This window comes from Vombatus ursinus, unplaced genomic scaffold (genome assembly GCF_900497805.2).
Source record: "Vombatus ursinus unplaced genomic scaffold, bare-nosed wombat genome assembly UNPS02014951.1, whole genome shotgun sequence".
In the NCBI taxonomy this organism is placed as follows: Eukaryota; Metazoa; Chordata; class Mammalia; order Diprotodontia; family Vombatidae; genus Vombatus; species Vombatus ursinus.
Genome location: NW_020954729.1, coordinates 667,985 through 689,159, shown reverse-complemented (window position 1 = coordinate 689,159; position 21,175 = coordinate 667,985). Strand labels below are relative to the sequence as shown.

Below are 21,175 nucleotides of genomic sequence, written 5' to 3'. Positions count from 1 at the left end.
GATAAAGGATGAAGGACATTCTTTCCAAATGAGATCTGGTTCTGCTGGTTTTCTCCATCTTTCTAATTCATCAATGCCTGAGTGGCTCACAAATATCTTCTAGTAGGTTTCACATTTTTTTTTGTTTGCTATGCTTATTCAAAGGAAAGACAACTCCACTTCTGCATCCCAATTGAATTTTTTTCAAATTTGTCCACATCCCAGTGGGTTGAAAATGATTCTTAATGTTTCTCAGCATATGAGCCAGGTGAGTGGCCTCTTAGCCATTAGAGAGCCCCAACTAGAAACAGCTAGGTTCTTCATGTAGGTACCAACACGTACTAACATGTATATGTTTGTGGTGACTACAGATATACCTCTCTTGGTTCTTGCATTGGACCATGAGTTTGTAACCTTTTTGGGGTATCCTTGAGTAGTCTGATGAAGCTTATAGACCCCTTCTCAAAAATAATATTTTAAATGATTGAAGGCAATGCTCAATTTCAGTTAGAAGAGAATGGAAGTAAATATGCAGTTTTCCATCCAAGTTCATACTCCCATTGGTAGAGTCTAGGAACACCAAGTTAAGAGCTCCTTAAGCTTTCAGGGCAGCTCCATATCTGACCCAACATCTGCATTTAATAAGAGTTTAAAAAAGAAGAAGAAGAATGATCATGTCTATGGCGCTTTAACGTTTGCCAACAACTTTACAAACATTACCTCTCAGGGCAATTGTGAGGATTAAATGTGAGTTAATATAGTAATTAACTCCATCTTAAAGATGAGAAAACCAAGACTCGGAGTGGTTATGTGACTTGTCCAAAGTCACACAGGCAGCAAGAGGCAGAGTCAGGACTCTGAGCTGAATCTAGAACAGTGACCTTTTGAATGAATTTTGAATCATCATTTGTTGATATATGTGACAATCATGATGATGAGGCCCCCAGGATAACTCCTTGGGTCTTACATGTCCAGTTTCAATTGGATGTTGTCCTGTTTCAGCAAGTAAGCATCTGCAATCATTCCTCCTGTGTGGTACTTTGGTGATCTATGCCTAACTGGGTAAAGAAAGTGATTCAGGGCTCTCCAGGGTAACCCACTGGAGAGGAGTTAGGAAATACAGGAGTGACCTCCACAGATAAAGATAAAGATTAACTAGTGTGGTCATTCTCCTTAAATGTGATCTCTGTAGCACTGGAGAGAAACACATTGACTTAGGATAACTGGGACTCGAGCCCACCAAGCACGCTGTGTGCTACAATGGATGTAATCAGGCATGACTGTTGGGTGCGATTGGACCTCATTTCCCCACTCAGTAAAGGGGCTCAACATGTGATTTTTTTTTATCAATAACTTGTATAAAGGCATAGATGATGTGCTTATCATATTTGTGGATGACACATCATCTATGCCTTTATACAAGTTATCGATAAAAATATTAAACAACACAAGGCCAAGCACAAATCCCTTGGGCAACCCAATGGCAAACTCCTTCCAAGCTGACACTGAGTCATTAATGACTATTCCTTGTGTCCAGGCATTCAACCCTTGATGTCACTATTGTCTGACTCACATTATGTAAGTTCATCGTAAATGAGCAGACTGGCTCTTAAAATCCTACATCAGTCTCACGTGGGTTTCAGTTGCGTGAACCTGCGTCTCCACAGCCTGAGAAGCTCTGGATTGGTTCAGGGTTCTAGATCTACCCAAGAAACCAGGTCCTGAATTGGAGAGGAAACAGTCAACTTTGAGATCAGACCTAAGTACTCCAAAGTGCTTTCTTCTTCCATCTCACTATTGATGAAATAGCAGTAGCCTAAAGGTCAGGGTTCTTCTTCAGCCTAGTGTCTCTCCATGTGTTCTGGGTGAATGCTTAGCCCTCAATTGGGTTTTGCAGAACCTCTTTCCAACCATCCAAAGGATGTGGCTGACCTCCAACATCCCAGTATCACTTCTTTCTTCTTCCTAATCATTTGCCTTAAGCATTTATTCTTCTCTGTTGCCTAGCAACTTATCACTGACTCAGAATATTAACTACCCCGTGCCTCCCCCTCTTCTCCATCAGCCTGAAAATGTTGGTGCCTAGAGAGAAAAAAACCTCATCCTAGCCTTTATCAACAACATAGGTGCTTTTGCCACTTTGGCTTGGACAATTAGAGCTGACCCAAAGTGGAATGAACTTTCTTGGAAGGTAGTAAGTTCCCCACCTCTGAGGTCTTCAAGCAAAGGCTGGATAACCAATTATTTGGCACATAGGCTATTGAGGGGATATCTCTTATGGTATTGACTAGCTGTCCCCTTAAGACCCTCCCAACTCTTGAAATGCTGTGAATCTATGAAGCTAGATATAGTCCCTCCCTCAAAGAGCTTAGAGTGTGGATGTGACCCCCCCCCACATACACACATCATTTAAAGAGTTCCCCATTCAATGTCATTTCACAATTAGATTGATAATGCACTGTTTCCAATCCCCACTTGAAAGTTGGCTCCCTAGTTCCTTATTCCTCAATATATTCACTTGCTCCCCTTCTTTCTAGTAGGGTTGTTGGGAGGAAGGTGTTTTGTGCATCTGAAAGAAATAGAAATGTGTGATATTGAATAGCGTGTTAAACACTAGATATAGTTTATCCTTAGCAGCAGTGAGCAGCAGCCCCATTCACGACAAAGAGGCATTGAGTTAATAGTTCCACCTAGTTGCTTCTGGAAGACAAAGGGAAAGAGGACAGGAAAAGATAAATAAAACCTGAGCTTTTTAAGACCTTTAGCCCAGTCCCTGCAAGGTCAGAGTCACTGCCCCACTGGTGACTGGCCTTCCTCTAGTTACTTGAAGACGCTGGGCTCAGGTCAGGAGGATTTAGCCCCTCAGGTCTTAGCTTCCAAATGAAATCAGTGACACTTCCCTCCCCCAAGCCCAGCTTTCTGCAGTTCATGCTAGAGCTCAGTATGCTTTTATAAATGCCTTGTGCATCTGGGGGTGATGTATTATCCCTGCCAAGCTGTGAGCAAAAGATTGTTTTTAAAGAAACAATGCCCAGACTCATCTGAGAATTATCATCTTTAATGAGATCTTAAACTACAGATCTGGGGATTCCCATCCTCCACCTAGATTAATATCTGGATTTTTGGCTGCTTATCCTTAAGCCAGTCATCTCCCCATTCCTTTCCTACCCATCCCCCACCATTCTCCTCAAGGATCCATGCAAAAATTTAGTGCATTTTATCTGCACACCTTGGGTCTTCTGGCATATCCCAGCAGCCCTGCCCAGCTTAGCCCTGCTTTAATTGCAGGTCTCTCTAAAGACACTTTGGAAGCTTTGTTTTTGGTCTCAATTTAGGCTGCCCAGGAACAGCTCTTCCATTTATAACTCTGTTGCTATGGAACTCACTGGCCCCCATAAATATGTTTCACCTAGAGTTATATTTTCACAGAACCAGTGAATGACATTAGGGGGAGTATTCTGTACTCCCCCCATTTAGAATATAATCGTTGCATAGCAGAGATCAAAGAGAGAAGCATGAGAAAATTGAGGAAAGAGAAGTCATGTCTAGCTGGTGACATCAAGGGAGGCTTCACGGATTTATTTATGAAATGTGTGAAGGGAGAGTAGTGTAAAGTCAGGCTGGGAATGTGGGTTGGAGCCAGACAGAAAGGTCCTGAACATCAAAATAAGTAGTAACTAAACACTAGGGAGCCACTGCAGGCTTTTGAGTAGAGGAGTGACGTGATCAGAGTTCTAATTTATGAAGAGCATGCTAGCAGCAATAGGAAATGCAGATCAGAGAGGGGAGGCTGGCAAACCATTTAGGTAGATACTACAATAGTCTAAACCCAAGATAATGATACACAGAGTGGTTACAGGACCAGGATCTGAGATCGAGTGGAGGTAGAATCAATAAGACTTGGGAACTAATTGGATGGAGGGGGGAGATGGCAAGTGAAGGGGAGGGAAGAGCCAAAGGTGACTTTGGCTTCAGACCTTGTGACTTGAGGACAGTGGTGCCATGAGAGTTCCATTGTGAATGTGTTAGGTTCGAGGTGTGGTAGAATACCCCAGTGGCTAGCAAATAGCCAGTTGGAGGGTCTTTTCCTAGGCCAGTAATGGAAGGTAGAAGGTTGTGGGTGCTGATGAGAGGAGAGCAGCAGGAGCCTTCAGTGGACCTGCATGGGCCCAAGGGCTTTGTAGGCATACCGTCCACCTCATCTAGCTGTCTGGGTGGATGGGTAGGAGGGGGACTCCCTAAGATCTCTCCTGAACCAGAGAGAAGGAGGAGGTTACTTTCTCTAGCCAGCTGGTAGCCAGCAGTGAGGTCAGCAGTCTAGGCTCCTGTGTTTCCTCCTCAGTGGAAAAAAAAATCTTCATTTTTTGAATCGTGCGGCTAACTGTGATGTCACCACTCTGCATACCCCTTTTCTTCTGGAGAGTTCCAAGCAGCCATGGGCAGATATAGACACAAACACAGGCCAAACCAGGGAATAATTAGAGTAGCTTGAATATCTGTAACACTTCAAGGATTATGAAGTGTTTTCCTCCCAACAACCCTGCAGTGTCCCCATTTCTTAGGTCGGGAAGCTAAGGCTCAGAGAGATGGAGTGACTTGCCCACCGGACTCATAGTAGGAACCCAGGTGTCCTAGGTGCATGTGCAGAGTTCTTTCCAGCACCTCCAGGCCCAGGATCAGTGCCCTGGCACAGCAGCCTGGGTCCCCTTAAGGAGAAACGGATCCTGCTAAGTGCTCAGTCCTCCTCATTGAAGGTCTTCAAGTAGAGACTGGACGAATACTTTGTAGGTGCATTGTAGAGGGGGTCCTTGTTCATGGATGAGTTGAACTAGATGGCTAATGAGGGCCCTTCTAACTCTGAGACTGTGATGTTCTTCACTGTTAATATCTTCTTGTAGTATAGGATGGACAAAGGAGACTAGAGGGGAATCAGACTGCCCGCAGGGCTTAGGAACTGGCCAAATAATGGGGGAGAGCGGCACTAAGCAGGGACCTTAGATCGATCCCAGCCTAAAACTTTGGCAGCAAAAGCCCTTGGGCAGCTATTGGAGCAACTACGGCCATTGACTCCTCTTGCCTGCTATATTCCAGAGATCAGTATGGAGATAATCGTTTGCCTCTTGCCCTTCGTACTTCCCTAGAATCTGAGCTTCTTTATTAAGAACTAGACCTCTTTGTCCTTGCTCAGCTACCTGGCTTCAAAGCGACTAACACAGCCTGCTCAGCCACGCTCTTGCATTGCTCCCCTAACTCTGCATGACCCAAAGCTGAAAACTAGCTGGATGGCTGAGCCACAGCACTGTGTGTATGCATGTTTGTGGCAGGGAGGGGGACCAGTTGGGCTGTTGGGAAAGGCTTCAGTGTCCAGCAATCACTAGACTACTGGTTCACACTCCATCGTTTTGGAAAAGAAGGAAGGAAACGCAGCTAATGGTGTGAGGACCTTGGAGAGCTCAACTACGAAGCTCAGGGCGTGAGCTACACTAATGATGGGTCCCTTTCCTAACTCACTTGCTGATAATGCTGAAATGGGCAAGGAGGATTGTGACTTCTGATGTGTAACTGTGAAAAACAGCCGTTGCAGCTCAATGGAAGTAGTTTGTGAAAAAGGACGGTGCCTTCCTCATTGCTGTGCCCACAGGGGAATGGAAGTTGCAGGTGGGATCTCTCTTTGTACTACAGAGACCACAAGTGGACTGACCCCATTCTTGTGTCTTACTCATTCCCCCTTCCAGTGAGCGTCCTCTACTTGGGCTGGGGAGGGAAAAGAAGGGAGCCACTTATGCAGAGGCTGATTTAGCTTAGTCACCAGGGAAATGTGCACATGCTAGGGGAGTTTCCCCCTCAGACAGAGCCTAGGATAGAACCCAAGTGTGAAGTTTGTCCTGAAATTCTGCACACCAGGCATGATCCCAATACTGCACGTAGGTGTGGAAGCATCAGCACATTAGTTTCATCTCAGCCGGCCTGGGAGAGAGGCCAGACGGATTATTATACCCATTTTACAGATGAGAAGCCCACAGAGAGCTAAAAGTGGCTTGCCGAAAGTTATGCAGCTGGTACCCATTTAGGAAGCCCTGAATTCAAATCCTGCTTTGGACACTGTAACTGTAAAGCTGTTTACAGCTGGGCAGTTCACTTAACTCTGCAGTTGTCTAGGCGACTGTCGAAGACTGTGAGTTGCAGAGATGGTTCTTACCTGCATTGGCAGAGGCAGCTTCTGCACCTGGGAATTCCCTGAGCTAATCAAATCACAGGCCCAGTCCCTAGCCCTGTCCAAGCCAGGAGTAGAACCCAGACCTCTTGCTGCCCAGACCCATAATCTTTCCAGTGAACCAAGCTAGTTCAATACAACCAAGAAAGGTTTTGAGTCTCCCTCTCTGGCCTGGCAGCCATGCTGTGTTCCTGGGCCTCTCCTCTCCAAACACAGTATTGGCTTTAAGATGTGGGACCCAGGGGGCTGTAAGATTGGATCCCACTGGGGAACTTCCTACCTGGCCTGCTTCCACTTCGCAGGAACTTGTCTTTCTGAGTACTGGCAGAGGAAGGCAAATGGCTTGGGTGGAAAAAAGAGATTGACCTCTTGGACACTGGTCCTTGTTGTCCCCGCAGCGCTGTTAAATCGGGCATGCCCCCTCCTCTGCCTCCCTAGAGGACTAGAGCAGTGGGTCCCCCCTCAGTCCCCAGCCTGGGCCATCTCCTTCTTCTTCTCTGGCCTTGCTAGTGGAGGACAACTTGATGGACCCCCCGGAAGGGTAGGGAGCCACAGCATCTTCTACATCTCCATGCCATAGGGATGCCTTTAGCCTCCACTCCCTAGGCAGAGCCCTAGCTCCCATTCTTTGTACACACACACACACACACACACACACACACACACACACGCACACACACATTACCTTCAATATATTGGCTTTCCTTTATGTCTCCACAGGACTACACCATCACCATGTATTTCCAGCAGAGCTGGAGGGACAAGCGCCTGGCATACAGTGACTTTGATTTCAACCTGACTTTGGATAACCGTGTGGCTGATCAGCTGTGGCTCCCTGACACCTACTTTCTGAACGACAAGAAATCCTTCCTGCACGGAGTGACTGTGAAGAACCGCATGATCCGGCTCCATCCCGATGGGACGGTCCTGTACGGCCTCAGGTATGCCCTCTAGGAGTCGAGAACTCACAATCAACTAGGCAGACAGCCTGGAAACCCACCTCCCCTTCAGTGGGCACTGCACGAAGAACTTGTGTTGGCCTTCAGCAACACACACTGGGGGTGTACTCTTTTCAAGGTCCCATTATCTAGGTGGGGCAGGGGGAGAGGAGCGAGTCAAAGAAGCATAAGGTAGAGTTGCTGTCCTCAAGAAGCTTCTCATCTAGTCAAAGGAAAAAAAAACATAAAATGTCTGAAGAACTCAAGTAAGCAAGTGAGAGAGAGAGAGACAGAGACAGAGACAGATACAGAGACAAAGAGAGACTGGTAAAGGCAGGTGTGTTCTCTCGTGGTGCCCAACCATGGCAGTGGGCTCAGCCAGCACAATCAGGCTTGCAGTTCTCTGCTGAACCAGGGGCGCAGGCCACCCTGGCTGCTTCCCCTAGGAATGAGCGCTGTGTCCATAGCATAGTCACAGCCACAACTACTCGTGCTCCCAATTCTGTCCCCCAAAGGGCTGGTGACCTGCAGCCTGCATGCATGCATGTATGGGCACACACATGCACATTCACATGCCCGCATGGATCCATAGACCTCCACTGCTGCCTGCTCCTTCCTCTGGCTCCTGCTCCTCAGATCCTCCCCCAGGCCCAAAATATAATATTCAGTCAGCCCAAATCCTCAGAATATATTCATTCCATTTAAAAACAATCAGGTTTCCACTGCAGTTCCTGTCTAAGCCAACTTGACTTCCTCTTGCTGTACCCTGAGTTCCAAGCCTCTTTACCTCTATAGCCCAATTTGGGCCTTAGCCTCAGCCATCCCAACAAGTACAGAAGGGCCTAAAGGAAGGAGGACCTAAGGTCATTTGGCTTTTCTGCCAAAGGGCTTGTTACCCCCAGAAGCCATAGGAAAAGAAGAGCTTGGTGCCCGAGCCAGTCACCTAGGATCAGTGTATTCAGCTGGCCTAGAGTTCGTGTCTTCCCAAGAACCCAGACATGGCCCTGAAGGAAAAAGGTAGAAGTCCCTGAGATATCTACCAGGCAGACTCTTCCCCGTAACAAAGCAACCAAGGCACGAGCCCAGAGGTTTCCCAAGATCGCAGGCAAGCTTTGGAATCTGCTGCATTGGGATTGCTGGAACAGAGTAGAGTCTCGAGGCCAGCCAAACACCTTCTCTTTTTCCAAGAGGGAAAGGGAGGAGCCCCTGTCACAGAGGACCAGGATATGGGCTGCTGTGAGCCTAGCTGTGGCCATCCGCAACCTGGAGGAAATCCTCCCCACCTTTCCAGACGTTGTAAAGCTAGGTGTCCAAGGACTGGCCAGACTTTCCTTGGCCCCCACCCGCTTCCCCACTGCCCTGCCTTGTTGCAGGCTCTGGCTGGCTCTCAGTCTCTCTCTCCACTAGAAACAAGATGTCTTCCTTGCCATGGGTATGAGGATCCAAGCGCCCTCTAGTGAAGGACCCTTAAGAACTCCCAAGAGATTTTGGTTTCCATCTTTCTAGTAAAGGTCTGACCTTCAGCGAGGCTTCAATCTCTTGTGGACCAGAAGCAGCCACTAGGGACACAAAAAGGTGAATTGGGGCCAGGATTCAGGCTCTGGCCTCCAGCTTCCCTCCGAGCCCTCATCAACCCAAGTCACCATCAGAGATAGCAAAGAACAAACCACATCCTGGAAAGAGACCATTACCACCAGAGCTGCATCTAAGGCATTAATTAAGCTTTCAGAGTCAAAATGGTGCATGGCAAAGCCTTGCTATCTGAACGAGGACTCAGTCTGAGCTTCCCTTTGGGGACAGCAGACTCTTACTGAATACTTACAAATCACAACCTATCCATCCCTTCTCATACTGTGTGATTCTCATCCATATCCTCCATAGGGGTCTTCCTCTAGGAGTCAAGCAGAGGTCCTCTAGACCTCTTAATATGGCATGGATACCAATGGAGCCACAGTGAGCTGTTCGTCTGACATCCCCAGCTCATACTATATGACCTGTCCACCTCCTTTTCTGGGCATACACCTCTCTGATGAAATCCTTGTTGCAGCTTCTCCTGGGCAATTCTCCACTGGTGATATCTGGCAGCCTTCTGCGACCACCAGAGCCTTTAGGTGTCCTGCAACTTTAACTCTTTGGCAAATTCCTATTAGGAAAATGGAGATCATCTCCCTCGGAGCTGCCATGAGAAATGTTGTTTCAAAGGGTTATGGAAGCTGTATTGTAGGAAGTGAAACATATGACTTGAATGAGGAAATCCCCACTGAGGTGGATTGGCTGGACCTACATCCCAAGATGGAAACTGCTGGGTTGTGGTGCCAAACCATCAGGCTGGCCTGATGCGTCTCTTCAGGTAGTATCCTGAGCCAGTCAGCTGGGTACACAGTGGCAATAGGGAAGGATGGGAACCTCAGGCTGCTATTTTGGGGGGGTTTTATTCAGTTTTATTTTGTTTTCAGTTCCGAATTGTCTCCCTCACACTTCCCCTTTCCCCCACCCATCGAGAAAGCAAGAAAAACAAAACCTGTTACAAATATGTAGCGTCAAGCAAAACAAATTCACACATTAGTCACAATCCCCCAACCAAACAGAAGAAGAAGAAAGAAACGAAAATAGGCTTCAGTCTGCACTGAGTCCATCCGCTCGCTATCTGGAGGTGGGCAGCATGTTTCCTCATGAGTACTTTGGATTTGTGCTTAGTCATTGTGTTGATCAGAGTTCCTACGTCTCTCAAAGTTGTTTTGTTTTTCACTGTCGTTGTCATTGTATAAATTGTTCTGGTTCTGCCCACTTCACTTTGTATCAGTTCATAGGAGTGTTCTCCAGTTGTTCTGAAACTATCTCCTTTATCATTTCTCATAGCATAATAGTATTCCATCACCTTCGTGTACCATACTTGTTCAGCCATTCCTCAGCTGATGGACAGCCACTCAGTTTCCAGTTGTTTGCCACAACGAAAAGAGGCACTGTAAATATTCGGGTCACCATTTTGTCTTGCTGTTCACCAAGACTGAAGAGCAAGCAGAAGCCTTCCTTCCAAGGGCTGCTGGAACAGCACTTCTTGTCAACAAGTGGTAGCTTGTACCACAAAGAAGAGACTTTTACAAGAAAACCAAAATTCCTTCTTGCAGTGATAGCCATGAAGTTTGGAGAGCAATGGACCCTTTGATATCTGGGTGAGGACATCAATGAAGTTTATACCTCGCAGGAGATGCCAGAGCCAGTCTGGGATCCCTGGCCTGGGGGGGGGGGGGGGGGGTACTAGAACTCCCCTCCTGCCATGTGGCTCCCACTTCATCCTCCTGAAGGTGATAGGGTACTACTGTCCCAGATCTGGAAGAGATGGATTGCCACCATCGTTCTCTCCACCATCTGTGCCCTTCTCATCTAGCACCATGCCATTCAGGTATCCCCGTAAAGACATTTGGCTACCAAAGGCCTTGGGGAAGGAGAGGGCAGACAGGAGCAATGGTACCCCTTTCTTGTATTCGGTGGTCTGAATTCTCCCTGTGGGCCCCAGCCTCTACCAAGGAGTGGAAATGCATTCCTTACTAAGTAGTCAAAGTCCTTTTTTCTGTCATCAGCTCACTTCCGGCATACCTGGTTTGAGCCCCAACCAGCCACACTTCCTCCAGACCTGTGAGACCTCGAATAAAGAGCTGAGTACATTATAGCCAGGGCCGCTAGATGGCAAAGTGGATAGAGTGCTGGACCTGGAGTCAGTAAGGCTCATCTTCCTGAGTTCAGATCTAGCCTCAGACACTTACTAGCTGTGGGACCCTGGGCAAATCATTTCATCCTGTTTGCCTTAGTTTCCTCATCTGTAAACTGAGCTGGAGAAGGAAACGACAAACCAGTGCAGTGTCTGTGCCAAGAAAACCCCAGATGGGGTCACAAAGAGTCGGACATGATTGAAATGACTGAACTACTACTACATCATAGCCAAATGTCAACATTAATGTCCTCCAAGTTCCAGTAGCCACCTGGAATGATAGCACCACTGTACCAGCAAGACAAGAAGACAAGACACAGGCAACAGGATTAACCTAGGGGAGCTCTTGAAACCTTCTGGGAAGCTGGAAGACAAGACCATTCCCCTGAGAAGAATGCTGGTGGCCACTTTCAGCCCACAAGGTCCAGCAAGTTGCCTAGAACAATGTTTGTTCCCTTGCTTTGTTCAACTCACATGTTGAGAGAAAGGCAGTGAACCCCTTCCTAGAGATGCTCTTTCTCACAGGTGGGATCCATAACTAGACAGGTAGAGGCCAGGAGGACCCTCTGCCCTGGCTAATGTGGAAGAGAAGGTGGATCCCATGGTGGAAATGTGTCCCCCATCCTCCCTGTCTGGCATTACTACCAAGACAGTGCCTGCTCTTCTCTCCCTGGCCCTGCCTGGGAACCAAACTACATGGGCTCCATTAATCACAATTTTATCATGGGTGACTTGGTTCGCCTCTCCGTGCCTCCTTTCATCAGCCAAGCTCCAGTGGAAGCCCTTCTCCTACCCCTCCCCCCCAAAGGGTGGTTTGTATGTTGGAGCCAAAGGCAAGGAGGATGGAGGTGTGTGTGTTCATGTGCGTGTGTGCATATATGTATGTAGGGAATGTGTATGTGCACGTGTGTGTGAGGCATGTGTGTGCACCCGTATACTCCCTGAGTCTCTCCAGATCTGTTTATAGCACAGCAGACAGTGGCAAAAAGTCTCCTCAAGGCTTCATCTCCCACAAACAGTCTTCCCAGACAGCCGAGAGATAAATTTAGCACATAGGATTTCTTAAAGAGACAGTGAGGTAGCCACTGCAGCTTTCTCTGCCCTTCCCCTCATCTCTTCCTCTGGCTCGCTGCCCGCCCCCCCACCTTGGACCACCCTTTCTCTGGGGGTTCTCTCGGGCATTGGTCCTTTGTCCATTTGTTCCCCTGCCCCGTCCTGCTTTATCCTGGGCCCATCTCTCAGACCACAGGGCTCAACTCAGCACCCAGTGAACAGTTCACTGCTTTTCCCCGCTCCATAAACAAGTGCACCAGTTGATGAATGCTTTGGGGATTGCTAATTAAAGGGGTGAGGTGAACAGACACACACACGTGCACACACTATGCAAAATGGAAATTGAACTCAGTGAGGCTAGAAAGAGAAAATTGAGCTTTGAAGGGGATTGGGATGAAGAGGACAGTGCAGACTGACACGGGGGACTTATGGGAATGATTACATAAGACATGAATGGGTTTTTTTTTTTTATCCCACTCCTTACCTCTCTCCCCCAATGTTCTCTCTTTTCCTCCCAGGACCTCTACCTCAGCCACATACACACCCACACTTAGGACATAGCCTAGAATTTACAATGACCCACCCTGGCCCAGCTGCCCGTCGTGTCCACTTATGCACAAACCTTCACCCTTTCTCTCCACTGCACATGCATGCCAGTAGCTCCAGGTGTGTTCCCTAGGCTATCAGGTCGTTGTGTGTAATAATACAGGCTTATCTACACACATACATACACACACCACGTGTCACCTCCATTCTTATGACCTCAGACACTGCCAGCTGCATGGGGCAAGAGGGAGCTTCAGGGAGCTGTGTAACCTTGGGGGAGTCCTCTAACTTCTCTGTGCCTCAGTTCCCCTGTGTGTAAAATCAGGGCATTGGACCTCCCAGGTTCGCACCAGCTCTGCCAAGGAGCCTAGGAATTTGCAGGAGGTATCTTGGTTCTGAGGGCTTTGGGCCGACCTTCCCAAAGACAAATGTCTCTCAGCCCTTCCCAGGGGCTTGGTTTTCCTGTTTTTAATCTCAGTAGATTTCTAGGTTCCTTTGTTGCACACACAATACTCTTTCCTTCCCCGCTACATCTTCAGCTCGTTAATCTTCTTACCAGATAGGTAGGGAGATTCAAAGATAGAGACAGATAGATAGATGGACAGACAGATAAATGAGAGACACAGGGAAACAGAGAGAGAGAGAGAGAAGCCTAGTGGCAAGATCACTGAACTTAGAGTCAGAAGACTTGGGTTCAAGTCCTGACTGTCACTAGATTTGAAACCTTAGATATGTCATTTATGCTCCATGGGCCTCAGTTTCTCCATCTAAAGTGAGTGGAGTGGAGCCTATGATCCTCTAAACTCTTAACTAAATCACTATATATACTATCTCAGAAAATTGGTACAAAACATAAAAATAATCATTAAGCAAAAAAATATAATAAATGGGGACTAGAATATGTCTAAGATCCCTTCTACTTGGAAAAACTCTGGTTCAGTGGAAGCAGTGCCAGGTTTGAAGGGAAAGGACAAGGGTTCCGGTTCTCTGGTCCACCATTCACTAGCTGTGTAATCTTGAGTGTTTTATTTGACATCTTCCCAGGCCAGCCTCAGTTTCCCCCCTCTAAAATGAAAGGAGTAGACCAGATGATCCCAAAAGGTTTCTTCCACCTCTGCTATCCTGGGAAATCAACAACCCTTTGAATAAGCTCAGGCAGATTGAAATGCCTCATGATATTGGAACCACATGCCATGGAGAATGCATTACCCTCCCTTCCCCTCCTGCCAGCCCCCTCCCCAAGTCTCCCCAGTTGCCATGGAAACAGCAGCCCCTCCTGCCACCTAGCTCTTATGTCTTCTTTCATGTTCTTTCCCCTGCCCAGAATCACCACGACTGCCGCCTGCATGATGGATCTGCGAAGATACCCCCTGGACCAGCAGAATTGCACCCTCGAAATTGAAAGTTGTACGTATTCCTTCTTGGTCCTTTCTCTTCCCTCTGCTCCAGCTTCTGTGGGTCAGAAGAAGGAAGGAGCAATGGAGGGGCTTGGAGGCAGCTTGTGCTTCCTCTTTGCTTTTTTTCCAAAGCCCCCGCCTCTAGATGCATGCCAGTGCAGGTGATTTTGAGTCTCCAGCTGCCAGAGAGACCCTTGATCCTTCCTTCTTGGTGACTGATGAAATGCAATCAGAACCCTTTTTTAATTCCAACCATTCTCCAAATATATTACCTTTTTGCCTCCCATTCAAACGTACATAAGACAATTGAATTCTAACACAGGCATTGTCCAAAATCTTGATGCTCTATTTGTATATATGCGTCTGACAAAGTACTAGTTATTTTCTTGAAAGGTTAGGGTGAACAGTAAATTGTTGTGCTCAGCATGATTGGAAATGGAATGTAAATGAGATCCTGAAGGCACTAATGACTGATGTCATGCTTGGTACCTCTTGGTATTTTGAGAATAGTTTATGACCAAGAAAACAGTGGAATGGGAATTATACACAATTCCCTACACTGTGATTTTGTTTATAATGAGACACTCTTGGGAAATTTGCTACCGCTAAAGCCAGTTTTTCTTTTTGTTCTCCATTACTTGTAAGCCTCACTCAGAATGCGGGAAGCAAAATTTATGTCCTTAACATTTTTGTCTTTTGCCACTTCAAGAATTTGAAATTAACTCTGGGCTTTTGAGCTGGCATCTTTGACTCTGAAAGGGTCCCTGTTGACAGAAGTTACCTGAGGGAGGGGAGGCCTGACCTTTGGGAGCCTTAGAACAAAGGCTTCATCCTTTTCCATGCTTTCTCATTCATCCTGAGTACAAATATTAGCCGAAGACTCAGGCGCAGACAGCTGACCACATATTAGCCCGTACACCAATGCTTCTCCCTTTGTGTGTGTGTGTGTTCATGATCGGGGTCGGGGGGGGGCAGTTACCTCACTAGAAAAGCAGCAAGGGCTAGGTTGAAGGGGAGAATTAGGGACAAGGGTTGCATTGCCAACTGTGTTAATAGGAAGACTTGTATGGTCAGCTGAGAAGCCGTTGAGAGATTAAAGCCAAAGCATCCACAAATATGTGTGACAGGATGGGGTGCCATTGGCCCTTAACTCAGAAACTCTCAAGTTGCCCTTTGTCCACATGGTCCATAGGAAGCACCCCCTGGTGGCCCTCTGAAAGGGCTACTGAGCACCTTTGCATGTCCTAAGCTGTGGCGTCCCTACTGGTAGCTGAGGGCCTAGAGGAAAGCAGACCCCATTCACAGGCTCCTGCCCCCGGGGGATATTTGCTAAGAAAGGAGTGGGCTTGACTCTTGCAGGTATGTTCTAGAACTGACCCATCTCCTTGCTTCTCTACTTCCACCTCCACCTTCCAGATGGCTACACCGTTGATGACATCGTGTTCTATTGGCAAGGGAATGACTCGGCTGTGACTGGGATGGATACGCTGGAGCTGCCTCAGTTTACCATCATGGAGCAAAGACTGGTTACCCGAGAAGTGGTGTTTACCACAGGTGGGCCCCGGAAACCCACATGCCAAACCACTAACTACCCTTCTCCGACCCTTTCTTATTTCTGCCTCTGTTTCTGTCTCTGCCTCTCTCTCTCTATGTCTATCTCTTTCCCTGTCTCTTTCTGCCTTGCTCTCTGCCTCTACATCTGTCTCTGTGCTACTATTTCTATCTCTTTCTCTCTCATCCTCTCTATCTCCTTTTCTCTCTCTTTTTCTTTCTCTGTCTCTCTGTCCCTCTCTGTCTGTGTGTGTCTGACTCTGACTCAACCTCTCCCTATCCCGCTCTCTTTCTACTTCTTTATCACCCCTTCCTCCTCTCTCTCTATTCCCCTCTCCCCATCCCCTTACCTGCTCTGGACCGCCTTTGCTTTTTTCCTCTGTATCCCTAGTGCTTAGCACAGTGCTTGATACATCGTGAGCGCTTAATAAACGCATTTTCATTCAGTCAGTACAGGCTCCATTTCTCTCCTGCCCCTTCTCCTCTGTCTCCCTTGTCTGTGCGTCTCTTGATTTTCTCTTATCCCTGACCCAGCCTAAGTGCTCCTGGGAGGGTGGTTCCAGGGAGAGAAGCCTCTTCTCCCTCCCCTCTTTGCACCCTCATCCCTACCTCACAGAATCAATATGTGCCAGGGTCTCAGAGGGAGCTCAGCCCAGAGAGGTCAGCCACTCCTCAAGGAACCACACCTCACCCATCTGCCTGGCATCCTCTGCTCTGTAAGAGGGGCTCATGGGGCAGCTGAACTGCTGTCCTGACTGAAGGATCTCCACCTTCGGATGGTCCTCAGAAGTCAAGCAAGAAAAACAAGACAAATCAGACAGCCTCCTGAGTTAGGGAATTTAGTGCTAAAGGGACAGCTCCACACCCAGGGAGACAGATTCCAAGTCCAGACTGGCTCTACCTTAGTGGTCCAGCCCCTCTCTTCTTGGGTCACAGCCCCTAGCCAGGTTGACATACAGACCATGGAAAAACTTCCTTCTGCCCAATCCAGAGCGCCAAGAAGTATACCTGGGTAACCTTGGGTAGGTCACCTCCCCATGCTAGGCCTCGGTTAGACTTGATGGCCCTGGGACCCTTCCAGCCCAGAATCATCTAGTTGGCCCAGGATGCAGGGCTCCCTCAGTTGGTGCCTGCCTATGAATCTCATTTTTAGTCACATGGAATCCTCCTCCCCACCAGCTCCCAGCCCTGGAAGCAGCTGCCCCCGTGCCCAACAGCCTAGGCTTCCATTGGGCTTTCCTCTGCTTTTCTAAAAATATGCTACTAGTTTTTCCTTTCATCCCAGCATTTTGTAACTTAGTTTGTACTTGCTCCTAAGAAGCAAGCTAGCTGCTTAGAGGGGCTAGTGGCTACCATTTGAGTTTCTGGGGGTCCTGGCCCAGTCTCACTTTCAAGCTGATGAGCCAAGGAATAAGACAAAAGTTTCCCAAAGTCCAGCTACATGCCAGAACCAAATCCAAGCTAAAGGAATGATTTCTCACTTAGAGGCTTTGAAAATGACCAAGCTCTTCACCAGGTTTGGTGAAATGATCTCTCTGCTGTGCATACTCTGATCCCTAGGAATATTTAGGGAAACTCTAACAGGGTAGAGAGGTCTAGAGGTAAACTCAGAGAGCCTTTACAGCACAGAAAGCAACAGAAGACAGCAGGCCTCAAATGCCAGCTCAGTCACTTCCTAGCTATTTGGTCCTGGACAACTCACTCCCCCAGAACCTCGGTTTCTCCTCCTGTAAAGGAGGGGGAAATAACCCTACCTCCCAGGATTGTCATGAAGAAATCACTTTGTAAACCTTAACATTCTCCAAAAACATGAGTTATTGTTGAAAAGGAACCTTTATTACCATGGGGACATCTCCTCTTCCACAGGCCAGTCATGGGCCTCTCGTGGTGGCCTTCCCTCCTCTCTGTTTGAAGGAGCCTAACAGGCTATCGGACAGACCACTGTACCAACAGTTCAGTTCATTATTAACCAATATGACAGAGACAGTTGGGCTCCCGCCTCCTGGGGACCTGGCTTGGTGACCCCAATGTATAGCCCACGTAGCAGCCATCAGATTATAGTAAGCTGAGTGCAGATTGGCCAGGAGGTAGTGGCCTGGCATTGTCAATGCCCCAAGCAAGGCCTGGTTTGCTGATAAATGGGCAGGTGACTGGAGAACATCCTTCCAAGGCACCCACAGTTGTTCCCTTATATGCCTGCCTCTTTATACTCCTCCCTCAAGATTCAATTCAATTTAACAAGCATTTTTTAAAGGGCTTACTGTGTGCCAGGTACTATGCTAGGCCCTAGGTATACAAATTCAAAAGTAAAATAGCTCCTGCCATCAAGGAGCTTACATTCCACTGAGGTGGGGGAGGGGGAGCGGCATATACACAAATAAGTCAATTACCACAGAATTTGGCAGGGCACAACTGGGGAGATCAGGGCAGGTCTCACATAGGAGGGGTCACTTAAGCTGTCCCTTGAGGCAAGCTGGGGAAGGGGTTCCAAGAGGTAAAGGCAGGATGCCAAAGAGGATAGCATATGAAAGAGCCCAAGGGCAGGAAAAGGAATCCCATTGGGAACACAGAGTGTGTAAAGGGGAGTAATATAGTTAACAAGGCTGGGAAGATAAATAGGAAACACAATTATGATAAGCTCTAAATGCCAAAGAGAGGCATTTGTATTTGAGCCTAGATGCAGTAGGTCATGCCTGGAGTGCTCCCCATTCCCGTTACCTTAGTAGAATTGGCTTCAACTGCCAGATAACAGGAACGGCCTGCTGGGGTGTCTCCTCCTTAGGTTCATACCTGCGTTTGTCACTGAGTTTCCGGATCAAGAGAAACATCGGCTACTTCATCCTGCAGACTTACATGCCCTCTGTCCTCATCACCATCCTGTCCTGGGTCTCCTTCTGGATCAATTATGATGCTTCTGCTGCCAGGGTGGCACTAGGTAAGTCTCTGCCTCTGGAGTAATCACCCTGGATTGCAGCCATTTTTCAAGGATACAGAAAAGGAGAGATGGCCTTTGAGATGATTACACTTCTTGCCACCCTCCGCACACACCCCCTCCAAGGAAAAGCTCTCTAGACACTTGCCTTGGCAAAGCCTATGGGGAGCTAGTCTGAACATGAAGGCAGGACTGGGATCCCCAGGCACCAATGGGGACAATGTGAATGGAGCTCACGAGGACCACAGGCTCCATCCATCCCACGCTATTCAGTAGGGGTGGAGAGTCACGAATCTTGGGTCTGGAGGTGGAGCACCTGGTTCAAATCCCCGCTCTGCTCCTTACTTTAGACAAGTCCCTCTCTCTCTGTGGGCCTCAGTTGGCTCTTTTATAAAATGAGGGGGTTAGACTACGTGCCTTCCAGGGTCCCTTCCAGCTCCAGACCAGTGATGCTGCGATCTGAAGGCTCTTGATAGAATAAAACTACTTCCTGGAAGGAATAATTCCTGAACCCTTCTGAAAGGCCTGAAACCTGGCCCAAGGTAGGCCTGGAGAAGGTGCTACAGGACCAGGCTTAATGGAGATGGAGGGATGCTGAAGACAAAATTGGTCTCCTTGGCAACAGGACCGAGAGCTAACTGAGTCCTTAGCCCTCCCAGACCCACATGCGTGAACACAGCCTTCCACCCTCACTCCAGTATCCTACTAGCCAGGCGGTTTAAAAAATTGGATGTAAGTAGAAGTAAGCTTTATGAATGCCATTTATTTTGACATCAGAGTCATTTGGGGGGGAGGCAGTCGGGGTTAAGTGACTCACCCTAGGTCACACAGCTAGTCAATGTCTACAGTCAGCTTTGAACTCAGGTCCTCTTGACTCCAAGGCAAGGGCTCTGTCACTGTGCCACCTAGCTGCCCCGGTGTCAAGGTCATTTCTGAGAATATTTCCCTCACCTTGAAACTGATCTCTCCCTTTAACTAAGAAAAAGAGTTGAGCAAACGCACAACCCAGTATACCACTAGGCCTCCCCTGCTTCCCCGGCAGTGCCTCCTTGATTCTAATTTGCTGCAGATGTAGTGGTCTGTGGCCTTAGCCACAGACTGGCCCCAACACCTGACTCCTCTGCAGCTCCAAGCCTTCTGACAGGTTTGGTCCTATGTTGTTTGCAGGTGTAACTACAGTGCTTACCATGACCACCATCAACACTCACCTGCGGGAGACCCTTCCCAAGATCCCATACGTCAAGGCGATCGACATCTATCTCATGGGCTGCTTTGTCTTTGTGTTCCTGGCTCTTCTGGAATATGCCTTTGTTAACTACACCTTCTTTGGACGTGGTCCCAGTGAGCAGAGCAGGCAGGCCCAGGCTGGCAAACGTTCCCAGTCCCAGGGAAAGCGAGGCAAAGGGCGCAGAGGCCCCCAGGTTGGTCATCCTCTTCCACACTAACTAATGAGGTCCAGAACCCCTCTCTCAGGGTTTTCACAGTTCTAGAGCTTCCCCAGACTAAGCCTGAAAGGGTGTCCTGGCCTAGGGGTGAGAAGCAACTCTCCACGATTTCCTTTGGGATTAGGGTTACAGGGTCTACCCAAGCTCCAGAAATCATCTGGGGATGATGGCACCTCTGAATTGGGTCCAGGGAAGCTCTAAGACAGACAAAGGAGACTTGGCCCTCTGGGTCCTCCCAAAAGGCCACCAAATAGAAGGAGCCACTGCTCCAGGTCTTTTCCCAGACCTTGTGGGGAGAACTCCTGGTCTGATCTTCACCCAAGCGGCCCGCTCAAGTTACCTCTCTGAAGCTAACAACCTTGTTGCTGCTTTTCTCCCCCTCACAGGTGGATGCCCATGGAAACATTGCCTTGAGTGTTCTGGAAGTAACCAATGAGGTGGAGGAATCTGAAGCATCTGTCAACATCTCTGGGCTTCAGCTGCGCAGGGGGGCAGCTTCTCGGGCTGCCCTTAACCAGCCAATGCAGCCAGTCATCAGCCCTCTTGGGAGCCGCCGCCGCCGCCGCAGCTCTGGATGCCGCCACCGTGGTGGCCGCCTCCGCCGCCGTTCCCCCAAGATGAAGCTCAGAATGCCCACCCTGCATGATGTCAGCGTGGTTGATAAGTGGTCTCGGCTTGTCTTTCCTGTCACCTTTGCCTTCTTCAACCTCTTTTACTGGCTATACTATGTCAATTAAGTCCCCATGACCTCGGGAAAGATAATCAGGCCATTATGACCCGGGCGCTGTGGTTCTTTTCACTTTGCTTTTCCTTTTGGTTCCTTCTTTCATTATTCGGTTCATTAGTTTGGTTCTAGACTTTTCTGTGCTTTTCAGCACATTGCAAATACTGAGTGTGTCAGGATAGGGAGAGGAAGAAGGAGAGGAGGAAGAAAGAGTGTTTGGAGTTAGAAGAGACTAGCACCTCTATTTTGCTTTGTGCTGAAAGTCTTTCACCTTTTAAAAAATGTCAGAACCAAGCCAACAAGCACAAAAAAGTTAGATGCCGCCACCTCTTGTTGGCCATTGTTTTAGTCAGGATTTGGCTTCTCCTGGCCTTCACTGAGCTGATCTTTGTTATGGTTGGAGGTTTGAGTTAAGAGGGGAGCTATGACAGCCATCTATGCTGACCCTCACTCACGTATAGTAGGCACTTGTTCAATGAAGAAATGTTTCAAAGATCAACTCTGAGGACCAGGGGGAGGAAAGCTCTGACTTTTCCAGCACATTCAGATTAAGAAAAATTCATGGGCCTCGAAAATGAGTTCGTTTTCCACTTCTTCCACCTTTTCTTCATCTAGTTCCAAAGTGGGACACCTATCTAGTTGCCCGGCTGGACCGTCTGATTTTTCGGCGGGGAAATTGGTGAGCAT

At 48.1% G+C, this 21,175-nt stretch overlaps 1 protein-coding gene across 1 annotated transcript in view; it reads left to right on the top strand.

Annotated features, from left to right (window-relative positions):
* The window catches only part of GABRQ (gamma-aminobutyric acid type A receptor theta subunit), a 60,698-nt gene extending 40,197 nt beyond the window's left edge, over positions 1-20,501 (top strand). Inside the window, exons 5-10 of the mRNA XM_027845088.1 lie at positions 6,914-7,134; positions 13,764-13,846; positions 15,253-15,390; positions 18,170-18,322; positions 19,487-19,740; positions 20,151-20,501. Of these exons, the coding sequence (XP_027700889.1) occupies positions 6,914-7,134; positions 13,764-13,846; positions 15,253-15,390; positions 18,170-18,322; positions 19,487-19,740; positions 20,151-20,501 (1,200 nt within the window). The remainder of the gene's footprint in view (positions 1-6,913; positions 7,135-13,763; positions 13,847-15,252; positions 15,391-18,169; positions 18,323-19,486; positions 19,741-20,150) is intronic.
* Positions 20,502-21,175: the final 674 nt, after the last annotated feature.